The 12,789-nt window shown below is 38.3% G+C and overlaps 1 protein-coding gene across 2 annotated transcripts in view; it reads left to right on the top strand.

Moving 5' to 3' along the window:
• tax1bp1b (Tax1 (human T-cell leukemia virus type I) binding protein 1b) overlaps nucleotides 1–12,789 on the top strand; it is a 121,096-nt gene that overhangs the window by 60,892 nt on the left and 47,415 nt on the right. The window contains exons 6-8 of one of the 2 annotated variants that reach the window (XM_063069539.1): nucleotides 556–704; nucleotides 7,313–7,403; nucleotides 9,383–9,568. In XM_063069539.1, the coding sequence (XP_062925609.1) occupies nucleotides 556–704; nucleotides 7,313–7,403; nucleotides 9,383–9,568 (426 nt within the window). The remainder of the gene's footprint in view (nucleotides 1–555; nucleotides 705–7,312; nucleotides 7,404–9,382; nucleotides 9,569–12,789) is intronic. The other variant, XM_063069540.1, reaches the window with a different exon arrangement.

Below are 12,789 nucleotides of genomic sequence, written 5' to 3'. Positions count from 1 at the left end.
CTCTGCTACGTGTCCCACACCTCTCCCTCGGCACTCCCTTTGCCATTCCCAACATGTTTTGCTCTCGCCAGTTTTATAAACTTGCTCCCTGCTTCATATTGACAAGCGCAGTACTGTGCAAAAGTCTTAGACACCCTAGCTATATATGTGCCCAAGACTTTTGCACAGTACTGTAAATGCCATTTAGGGTCCTGCCATTCACAGTGTACATTACCCTTACATTTGATTAGCCAAAGCGCAGCAATTCACACTTGCCTGAATTAAACTCCATTTGCCACTCTTCTGTCCACATCTGCAACTGATCTTTCTCCTACAATGTCCTTTGACAATCATCTTTATTATCCACAACACCACCAATTTTTGTCTCATCTGCAAACTTACTAATCAGCTCATCTATATTTTGCCCAACATTTATAAATAAATATGGTTTATATACATTTATAAATATATATGTATCACAAATGTGCAACTTTGTTTCATGTATATAAAATGTGCAAATTATAGTTATAACCCTGATGAAATTCTTAACACCTCTCTTATATTTTTTATGACTAGGATCTCTTCCAGAGTTCAGAAGCTTTGAAAATTGAGAAAGATGATATTGAGAAGAAATACAAGGAAGATGCTGCTAGAATTACACAACTTGAAGAAGACATTGTAACTGCTAATCAGAAAGCCATTGCGAAAGAAACTGAGTTGGATAGGTAGGGAAAATATTGACTTGCTGTGTGGTTAATTTCCCTTCTGGATTTACAGTAATTGTAGTAGTTTGTGATTTGCCATAGGATGTTAGTCCTTTACATTTTACTGACTTTTCCTTGTGGTTTACAATTTATGGCCAGACCTAGCTGACAATTCCATTATAGGGAAGTATGTTTTCACCAGAAGACAGCAGCATGTAGTGACTGTTGTCTGGCAATAGCATGTTCTTGCCTAAATATTATGAGCAGCACATTCATTTCTTATAGCATCACATTGATACAGCTTTTCAGTTTGCTGCCTTTCCTGGTAACGTAGTTTGTTCAAATAGATCTCCAAGAAAAACGGGCAGTGTATAAGGTAATACTTTCATGACTCATGCTTTATTTCAAGTTAACTTTTCCACAAATCTTCATATCAGCAGATTTCCTCGGTTTCAAATACATATTGTTCTTAAATTTCTATATGCTTGATAGAGCATTCTTAGCCATCTAGTGGAGCAAGTTCCAATCAAAGTTCAAAGTAAATTTTATTATCGAAGTACATATATGCTACTATATACAACCCTGTGATTCATTTTCCTGCAAGCATACTCAGGAAATCTATATAATAGTAACTATAACAGGATCAGTGACAGATCAACCAGAGTGCCGAAGACAACAAGCTATGCAAATGCAGATATAAATAACTAGTAATGATTAACATCTCTTAACTAAATTTCTCATTTTATTCTCCAAAGATCAAACCTTTATACTGTTCTAGGTTTTTCAGCATAAGTAATCATTTGCCTCTCAGCATTTTATGTATTTCATTGAAATCACCTCTTCTACTTCTAACGAGTTGAGGGTAAACTCACTCAGTTTCTCTTCAAAGAAGGGGGAAAAAATCTAATGACTCCTTACTGCAGCAAATGCACAAAGGTCCTGCACAATTACAGCAAAACTTGCATAGTATTCAACTGCAGCACCTCTGCAACAGGCTAGTATACCACTAGATTTCCAAAGACTTTAGTATACTTCTGTACTAAGTTTGTACATTGTGTGAAACAGTACAGCTACATCCTAATGCTGATTAGCATTTGCACCTTATGACTATTTAAAAATATTTTTGTGCCTCCTGTTGTTGTTCGTCCATCGTACGTCGATGAGGACCTCGACACCATTATTGATGGTGTCGAGACTAGCGCGTGACTTGGATTTAAGTGAGGGAGAGTTGTGCAGCGTCAGCCTCACTCTCTCTTCCCAATTCCCATCTGGATCCAGTGGCAAGACAGAGTCAAGACGGCTGGAGATGGGACTAGGCGCAGTGGATGACCAGGACGTCTTCTGTGTCTTGTCCTGCTCTACACGTTCCACGACGCTTGCAGGGACCGCCTTCTTGACCGTTGGACCTTCCATTGGTCTCGTCTGCTCAATCCGCCGGAGTCTGTCTTCACATGCTGGGATAGACAACTCCCTATCTCACCGAGGGTTTGAGACCCGTCGGCTACCCTCACCTGGTTTAGCCGGCTTGTCGAAGCCATTGCCCGGGGTGTGGCTGCTGTCGCATGCAAACAGCTACGGGGAGCCACGGGTGAGAGCTGAGTGCCAGGTGGGGACCAAAGGTGGACTAACTGCCTTGAAAAGTACGCGACATGTTACCCCACCAGAGGTGCTACCCCTCCCTGACACCCCATACACCCCAACTACTAAAAACAAGTAATGCGCATTTCATTTTATCCCCTTTTTAAACCCACTGTTCATCTGAACTGAATCTCATTGCAGTTAGTTGTGCATACAGATCACTTTTCCAGACAGTTTTTTTTTGCCATGAATATATTTATCTACTGTGGCTATATTAATCCATGAAAAATACCGTGTTTCCTTCATTTAGTCCTGTAGACACTGAACTATTACAAATCTGAGTTTCAATCACACCGGGAAGGAAGGACTCAGAACATCTACAACTCATAGGAAGAAAAATCAAGAAATAAGAACTACTGGTTAAAGAAATTTGGGACTTTTACATTAAAAAAAAATGGTGGAAAATGAGTAGAACATGAAGTATGAAATGAAAGTTATATAGTCCAAGTAGAAGAATAAAAGATGAATTGGAGAAGACAGTATATTTATTTAAAACTTTTATGTTAGGAAAGAATCATTTACTTTGGTATAGTCCATCCATCAGCAGGAGAAAAATTCATGTTAAAAATGAGCTTTACAGTAAATCAGAAGTATTGCAATTTACTGCAGAGATGTGTCTCAAATGTTTATTCTTCAGTGTAAAAGGATTATGAAATGCCAGAAATGGAAGAAGGAGGGGAAAAGAAGTATTGTTGGATTGGCTGAGAAAAAGAACAATGAAAACTGGTTTGTTTGAAATAGAAATGTCAGAGCTAAATTAAACTACAGATAGAAAAATGACATTGTATATTTTATTGGCTGTTTCTACCACTTGATGAGGAACGATTTTACTTAATATATTTTGGCTTTGTAAATTGGGCCCTGTTACATTTAGATGTTAATTAAAGTATCTCATGCAAGGTTATTACATAAAGTAAGAGTTGCATTTCTGGGGAAATGTGCTGTAATAAAAAAGGTAATTGGTTAATGAATGGAAGGAAGAATATAAACAAATACCTGGTCTTCATTTTGGAAGACTGCATTATTTGTGAGATACAGCATGGGTTAGAATTGGTTCTCAGTTATTCATACTATATTTTAATCATTGCAAATAGTGAGTGCAATATATCCAAGCTTGCTGACGATACGCACAAAAATGGAAAGCCCAATGAGGAGGACACAAGGACTCTGCACTCACGTAGTCAGGAAGACAAAATTATATTTTATCTTTTATTTTAAAAGTTGGAGTACATACATTGGGAGATTTAGAGGTCTCTGGTGAGATCATGTTTGACGTACAGTATGCAGTTTTGCTGTTTCAATTTAAAGAATGAGGAGTCAATTTAGCATACAGTGGTGCTAGAAAGTTTGTGAGTCGTGTAGAATTTTCTCTATTTCTGCATAAATATAACCTAAAATGTGATCAGATCTTCATGCAAGTCCTAAAACTAGATAAATAAGTAACACAAAAAGCATTGTACTTGTTTATTTATTTATTGAGAAAACTGATCCAATATTGCATGTATTTATTGGAAGAAGTATGTAAACCTCTGGGATAATGCCTTCTACTTGGACTCAGGTGTTCCAAATCAATGAGATGAGATTGGAGGTGTGGGTGTAGAGGGGCCTGGCCTTATTTTTAATAAAAGATGCACAATGTCAGGTTACTGACATAGCCTGCTCTTCTCAAGAAATATCTGTTTATGTGCTCCATGTCTCGATCAAATCAACTTTCAGAGGACCTTAGAAGAAGAACTGTAGAGATGCATGAAGCTGGAAAAGGCTACAAAAGCATTTCTAAAGACTTGAGTGTTCATCAGTCAACAGTAAAAGAAAAACTCTGCAAATGGAAGAAACTCTCCCTAGGAGTGGGCATCCTGCAGAAATCACATCAAGAGCACAATGTGCAATACTGGAGAAGGTGAAAAGAACCCAAGGGTAACAGCAAAAGACCTGCAGAAATCTTTACCACTTGTAGAAGTCTCTGTTCATGTGTCCACTGTAAGGGAAACATGGAACAAGAATAGTGTTCATGGAAGGACATCATGGAGGAAACCACTGCTCTCCAAAAACAAACACATTGCTGCACATCTCAAGTTTGCAAAAGACCACCTGAATGTTCTACAATGCTTCCGGGAGAATGTTCTGTGGACAGATGAGACAAAAGTTCAACTTTTTGGCAGAAATGCACATTGCTATGTTAAGAGGAAAAAGGCCACTGCACACCAACACAAAACCTCGTTCCAGCTGTGAAGCATGGTGGAAGGAGCATCTGCTTTGCTGCCTCAGGGCCTGGACAGCTTGCAATCATTGAGGAGCAAATAATTCAAAGTTATATCAAGACATTTTACAGGACAATGGCAGAGTGGCAGTCCATCATCTGCAGCTTAATAGAAGGTGGATCATGCAACAAGACAAGTGATCCAACAGACAAGATTAAATTAACAACAGATTAGTTTAGAAGAAGAAAATTTGTGTTTTGGAATGGCTGAGTCAAAGTCCTGACCTTAATCCTATAGTAATGTTGTGGAAGGACCTGAAGCAAGCATTTCATGCAAGGAAGCCCACCAACATCCCAGAGTTGAAGCAATTTTGTAAGGAGGAATGGCCTAAAATTCCTCCAAGCTGGTGTGCAGGACTGATCAACAGTTACCGGAAATGTTTGGTTGAAGTTATTGCTGTACAAGGGGATCACACAAGTTACAGAAAGTAAAGGATCACATACTTTTTCCAACAAGTACATGTAACTTTGGATATTTTTTCTCAATGAATAAATGAACAAGTATAATTTTTTTTGTTATTTATTTAATTGGATCCACTTATCTGGTTTTAGGACTTGCGTGAAGATCTGATCACACTTTAGGTCATATTTATGCAGAAATAGAGAAAATTCTGCAGGGTTCAAACTTTCTAGCACCACTGTAGATTCACTGTTTATTCCTGGGATTGTTGTGACTGTGATCAAAGTCACTGGAGACACTGAACACAAACGAGAAAATCTGCAGATGCTGAAAATCCAAGCAACGCACACAAAATGCTGAAGGAACTCAGCAGGCCGGGCAGCATCTATGGAAAAGAGTATTTTCAACATTTTGGCTCAAAACATCGACAGTACTCTGTTCCATAGATGCTGCCTGGCCTGTTGAGTTCCTCCAGCATTTTGTGTGTATGTGTTGGTTGGAGAGACACTGAAACTTGTGATAAAGAAGTTTAAGGTGAATTTATTATCAAAGTAAGTATATGTTACCATATGCAAATCTGAGATTAATTTCCTTGTGGACATAGAATAATAACCATAATAGAATCAATGAAAGAGTGCACCAACTCGGCATTCATCCAATGTGCAAAAGATAGACTGTGCAAATACAATAAGAAAGAAATAATAAATAACTAAATATCAAGAACATGAGATGAAGTCCTTGAAAATGAGTCCATGGGTTGTGGGAACATTTCAGTGATGGGGCAAGTGAAGTTGAGTGAAGTTATCCCCTTTGGTTGAGGGGTAATAACAGTTCTTTAATCTGGTGGCATGAGTCATGAGGCTCCTATACCACCTTCCTGATGGCAGCAGTGAGCATGATCTGGGTGTTGAGAGTCCCTAATGATTGATGTTGCTTTCCTGTGCCAATGTGCTCAGTGGCGGGGGACTTCACCTGTGATGGACCGGGCAGTATCCAATATGTAGGATTTTCTGTGCAAGGGCATTGGTGTTTCCATTACCAGGCTGTGATGCAACCAGTCTCTCCACTACACATCTGTAGAAGGTTGTCAGAGTTTTAGATGTCATGCCAAATCTTTGCAGACTCCTCAGGAAGTAGAGATACTGCCACGCTTTCTTCATACGCCCTTGTGTGCTGGGCCCAGGACAGGTTCTCTGAAATGATAACACAGAGGAATTTGAAGTTTGTGATCCTCTCCACCTCTGATTCTCCAGTGAGGACTGGCCCATTGACCTCTGGATTTTCTACTCCTGAAGTCAACAATCAGTCTTTATTTGTCACAATAAGCAGGCATCAATCCGGAGACATTCTTGGTAGAGTTTCAAACGCAAAAGTACATCACATGTTTATACCCTCAAGATCAAAGTTAACAGTGGGTGATTCAATACAATTTCAATAGTTACAATGGCATTGTTTACTTCTATACTTTGGGTTGACAAATGGTTCCTTTGAGATGCATATTTAGAGTGGAAGCACATTGTAATTGACAAGAAACCTCTGAAGTTTCAAATGTCTTTGTTGTGGAAAAAGTAATTAACACAGATATTCTAAAATCTTCTGATGACAGAGAGCCAGAGGAAACCCATATTTGCCTGGATTTATGCAGGCTAATTAACAACCCATTCTCGTAACGTTAGAGTGATGCATATGCAAACATCTCATAGTTGCCTTTCTGCAAACCATAACTCTTTACAGGCAGTATTGTTTATTTGCAGAGGTGTGCTTTTAACTCCAGTTTACTGCTTGCAAATTACAATTTGTTTTAAGAACTGAAGGTTGGTTTTTGTTTTGGATATAGCAGATATTGAATTAAAATCTGTTGTATTCATATAAATCTAGAATGCATCCTAACAGGATAAGGGCTTAATTCTCTAAGGAGATGGAATAACATCCACTTATAGTCACTGCATTTTGGAAGGATGAGGTGTGTTCTCATCGAACATTGTAAGAGAGATTGACAAAGTAGATGCTGAGTTTGCTTCACTTGCTGTCTGCAGTTGAAAGCCACGGTGTCAGCATAAAGAGTCTACCATTTAGCTCAGAGATGAGGAATATTTTCATGCTGAGGAATTCTCTGCTTTCAGGGGAAGGTAGTTATTGGAAATATTTTTGGATCTTGCAAGAATCAGTGTAGATTAGGCAGGAAAATGGACTTGTGGCATAGTCAGCTGAATTGATGAATAGTGAAACCGACTTGAGAAGCTGTAAGGTCTTCAGAAACTTTTGTTATGTTCTGTATTTTCTTGCGATGGACATTGCAATACAATTTAAAATGCTAAATTGTTTTCCCAGTGTAAAGCATAAACTGCGGAGACTACTTGCTGAAAAAGAACAATTAGAATTACAATTGAAGAATGAAAAGGATGAGAAAGAGTTATACAAGGTAATAATAGTCATAACTTTAGATTCTGTGTTGTAAAATCTGTCTCAAATCTTACAATCATGTTTAAAAAAATTCAATACTATTCTTATGCATTTAAACACAGGTTTCATATTGATTAATCCACGTGGGCCTTTACTCTGCTTTCTTGATCAATGTTGATTGAATCAATGCAACCCAAAATATTACGTGATAAATCCTAAAAGGATTCTTTCAGTAATATACACCAACCACCACCATTATTGCTGTCACAAAGTGCGTTCATACTAGTTACCTGGACTATTTCCTGTGATCCTCTCAATCCTGCCACCTATAACACCAAATAGGGCAAGCATAGTGGCTGCATGGGAACACCTCCTCAATAAGATGTACATTATTGAGGAGCTGCACCTCCAAGTTGCACACTATCCTGACCTGGAAATGTATCGCTGTTCTTCATTGTCATATGGTCTAAGTCTTGGAACACCCTCCTTAAAGTTTGAAGAAGTACACTCACCAAACAATGCAAGATGTCTGTGGCACAGTCTCTTTTCAGGGACACTAAACACTGGCCTTGCCAACAGTACAGACATCCTAAAAAGTGGATAAGTAAAGACAAATTATCAACATTTCCTCATTGTGATTTCAACATGGGCTGAACACCCGAGAGGAAATAAAACAAATTTAACTGGCAGATGGTCCAGGTTTGATAGATATTGGAGAACAATTTTCACATAATGTTTCTTAACCCTATATATCTTCAGCATAACTCAATTTATTTTTAGAAATGTAGTTTCCTTGATTTTCAGAACAAAAATAAAAGTGATTTTGATCTCTGAATGGTTTTGAGACTCTTTGAAATTTGTGCCAAACATTTTAACCCCTGAAAAATGCACAAAATAAGGGCATAACCATTGAATTGATTCGGTATGACTTAAGTATTTTCAATTTGCATTCTCTAATCTTCCAAGAAACTCTATCTAATGAAGGTAGATTATGGGTGGCCTATATGGGACTTGAAATTTTCAATTGTACTATGGGAAATGACCAAGATGAAACTTTTCTAAAAGGTTTTTAAAAGATTTGTTTATTAAAAATGTTTGTAATTATATCTTTAAAAAGCATTTTTCATAAGACTCCAGTTTGTAGTAACTGTGCATTTACACAGTAGTTTTTTGAAAAAAGTAGAACTTCAGCACGGACAATATTCGGGCCACATATCCTGCAATTGCACATTCTCCAACTAGACTGCAGAACCCAATGGATCCAGTGAATGTAGCTGACTACCTTTTATATTGCTTATTGCCTTACACTATCACAATTGTATTCTTGTGGATGTGGGAGAGAGCAGAGGTCCCTGTAGGCGCGCTGGAGTCACTGCTGGGTTGGGATTACTGGCCCTCCTGTCAGTGCTACCCTCCAGTGTTCACTTGGTAGAAGACAAGTTGGATTGTCTTTGTCTGCGGCTGCACTAGTGTGTGATGAGGAACTGCTGTGTGCTTGTTCTTGCAGAAACAAGATTCCAGGATAACATCCCATGCACCATCATTCTACTGGGGGACTTGGGCTATATTATTTCTTTGAACCTGTATTTTTTGCTATCGTAACTATGTGGGCTATGTGCGACTGTTAGTACTTTTGATGATGAACACTTTTGTTTGGCTGTATTTGTGTGTATGGTTGAATGATAATTGAACTTGAACTATTTCAGCAGACAATAAAACTCTGGAACTGACCTACAATAGAAAATGGAGCTTGCTCCAGGATGGTTTATCTTATATACTTCCATTGCCTCAGTACTAACCGTGAAAGATGAATTATCCTAGAGCAGCTCAACTAAGTTCCATTAATTCATTTATAACAACATTACAGATGGTTGCTTTTTGAATTTGTGCATGATGTTATGGTTTACATTGAATTTGGTTTTAACAGTACTCAAACGTTAGGCAGTGATTTATACTGGTCACCTATACTCTTTTTAAACAAATTATAATTAACTTCAGGTTCATGCAAAGAATACAGAGATTGAAAACACAAAGCTCGTAACAGAGATGCAGTCATTCAAAAGACTTGATGCAAATAAAGAGAGCATGCTGAGTCATTTTAAGGAAGAAGTGGGAAGATTACAGCAGTGCTTGTCAGAGAAAGAGAAACTTCAAAGGGAGATGCTAGTTAATTCCTCCAACATGGTAAGAACTGTAATTTGAGATGACAAAGTTTTAAATAGTGTGAGCTCTTACCAAAATTTTTTTTGTGACTCAACAGTATTGTTTGCAACCTATTTCTTCGTTGCACTGTATACCAGGGGAAAGGGTAATGGTAGTTTATACACTATTTATTTGCTTTACAATTATGAACAATTAAATCAGGTATGGAAGAATGCAGTCCTAATGTGGGCAAATTATTAGCATAGATCAGCAAAAAAAGGTTGGCATGGGCACGATGGGCTGAAGAGACTAGTTCTCTGCTATATGATTCCATGATTGCATAGTTTGAGTGTTTTAGAATAGTTGTACATATGAGAAAAGTATGACTGTGTATGTGCATGGCTTCAGTGATGTGCACCATATGTTGAAATATGAAGGAATATTAACAGATGGTAAAGAGATATTTGTGCTTTGTTAAAGTTCATTTCTGTTCCCATGGCCTAAGAAAGAGAGGAATGGGCCAAATCTCTGTTCCTAAGTTTAGTTGACAAATTGATGTTGAAATTGTGGATGAAGATGCTGGAAATGATAGACCTAGACTCAGTTATTATCTCTATTGTAGCTCCATCACTTGCCAATGCCTGTTTTCTTAACAATTAACCATATGCAACTTAAAAAGTGCTGAAACCACTGAGCAGACTGAACAGACACATTCTGTAGAAAAAGAAATTATTAACATCTCAGGTCAAAGAACCTTAGTACAATGCTTTACGGTACAGGCAGCCTGGAAGACGAGGTGCTGTTCCCTAAGCTTACCTTGGGTATCATTAGATCAATGGAGGAGACCATAGAAAGATCATAAACACAAGAAATTCTACATATGTTGAAAATCTGGAGTCACACACACACGCACACACACGCACAAAATGCTGGAGGATCTCAGTAAGTCAGGCATCATTGATGGAGAGGAATAAAGAGTTGACATTTCAGGACTGGAAAGTAAGTGAGAAGAAACCAGAGTAAGAAAGTGACAAGATCATGGTGGGAAAGTGGGATGAGGGACTATGAGCAGAACTGAATCAAGAACTGTTCCCTGTATCCCACAAGAGATGAGCATAGCTTGGACCAATGCAAGTTTCTCTAGTTACACTAATCTGGAGAAACTGAGTGGAGTTGTTGTTCGGTGTTACAACAAGCTCAGCAGATGTATGAGCAAATTGGTGGAGGAACGCTGGGTGATGCTTTGTTGAAGGAAGAAGTGGAGCCTTTGTGAAAAGGTAGAGGAATTGTGTATCAGTGGTGAAGGTAACTGAGTGGCAGCAAGAAACTAGAAGGTTTCAAAGTGATGGAAGGTATTTGGGGTGTTCCAGATGTAAATGTAAAGGAATTGTGCTAAGGGAGGAAGGATAGAGTCAAGCTAGAAAATGTCAGGTTAGTGGAGCAGGAGCAGATTGAAACAAAATGTTGAAATGGACTTCTGATTGTGGAGCTTGAGTAGGGAATAGATGCCATATTGGTGGACTATAAGGCTATAAACTGTGGAAGAAAGATCGTCACAGGAATTGAGGTCAGTGGCTGTCTGGAAAGTAATGTCCTGATATTCACTGGTGGGTTCATGATGTAATGGAGGCTTGGGGAGCTGATATTTAGCCTCTGGGAGGATTACCTCAGATAACAACAGCACCCTATCAGTGGCTTGCTGACTTCGGGATTAGTTTTCAGTGGGTGGTGTTCTGTAAATTCAGAAGGGAGAGAATAGTGATTAAGGAGAGCAGGAAAAATTTAGGTGGTCAGTGTTGCAATGATAGATGGTGAGGAATAGATCTAGCAGTCTATTAATTTTCTAAAACTGTTTAACTAAGTTATATTAGTGACAGTTGGGTTATACCCCACAAAATCCCAAGCTTTTAAAAGCAATTCAACACAAAAAAAAGCAATGAAGTCCATCATGAAGGTCCTGCACTATCCAGGATGTACCCTCCTCTCATTACTACCATCCGGGAGAAGGTTCAAAAGCCTGAAGAACCACACTGGATGTTTCAAGAATTGTGTCTTCCCCTCTGCTATCAGATTTCTGAACCATCCATGAACCCATTATTGCTCTTTTGCATTACTTATTTTTTATTATAACATTATAATTTATTATGCCTGCCACAAAACACCAAATTTCCAGAACTATGTCAAGTGACAATAAACTTGAATTTGGGAAGAGAGAAGTGCTCTCAAGTCCAAGGTTCCTAAATGAGGAAATCTGATGAGAAAAGGAGTATGGAATAGTTGTTGAGACAAAGCACCAACTGATTGTAAACACAAGATTCTGCTGATGCTGGAAATTCATAATAATGCTCACAAAATGCAGGTTAGGCAGCATCTACGGAGAGCAATAAAACCCTTCATCAGGACTTATGGTGAATAAAACCAAAATTGTCTCAAAACCAAAAGAAATTTCTGATTAGAACCTAGAATGGTACACCACAGGAATAAATAACACAGTCCCACAATATCTGTACCGAAGATGGCAACAAATTAAACTAATCTTTTCTGCTTGCATGTAATCTATATCCCTCTATTCACTTCATGTTCACATGCTGATCTAAATGCCTTTAAGTGTCACTATCTTATCTGGTGCATTGTAACCACCTACCGCTCTGTGTAGAGAAAAAACTTGCCCTGCTTATCTCCTTAAACTTTCCTTTCTTACCTTAATGCTATGCCTTGCTAGTATTTGATTTTTCTAATCTGGGAAAGAGACTATCCATCCTCATAATTTTATGAGCTTCCATTTGCCTCCAGAGAAACAGTCCAATTCTGTTTAAGATCTCCTGAAAGCTAGTTCTCTAATCCAAGCAGCATCCTGGTGAACCTCCTCTGCACTCTCCTCAATCAAAACAGCTGGCAGTTTGTTCTATTGTCATTGATGTTCCAACAAAGTAGGACATGGTGTACAGGACAAATTCTGAGGGTTTTACCAACATTTTGGCAACGGAGAACTTTCGCAGCATTTAGGATCTTTCCCAGCAAACTACTTTTTTTCTGTGGATAGTGCATTAAAGTATTCAGTTTATGCAACTTGGTGTTTATTAGTTTTCATTTTCCATGCTGTTCATCTATTTTATGTGAACATTCTTGTCTTTCAAGATCTTCTTTCTGAGCCACCTACGGGTTTATTGGGAAAATGTTTTAGTTTGTACTTGGTTTAAGTTCCCATTTATCTTAGCATTTAGTGGGGACAGAAGGTATGGATACCAACAAAAAAAAACAAA

Source organism: Mobula hypostoma, chromosome 17 (genome assembly GCF_963921235.1).
Source record: "Mobula hypostoma chromosome 17, sMobHyp1.1, whole genome shotgun sequence".
Taxonomy (NCBI): Eukaryota; Metazoa; Chordata; class Chondrichthyes; order Myliobatiformes; family Myliobatidae; genus Mobula; species Mobula hypostoma.
Note: the sequence above shows the minus strand (reverse complement) of the source record. Positions and strands in the feature narration are given on the sequence as shown.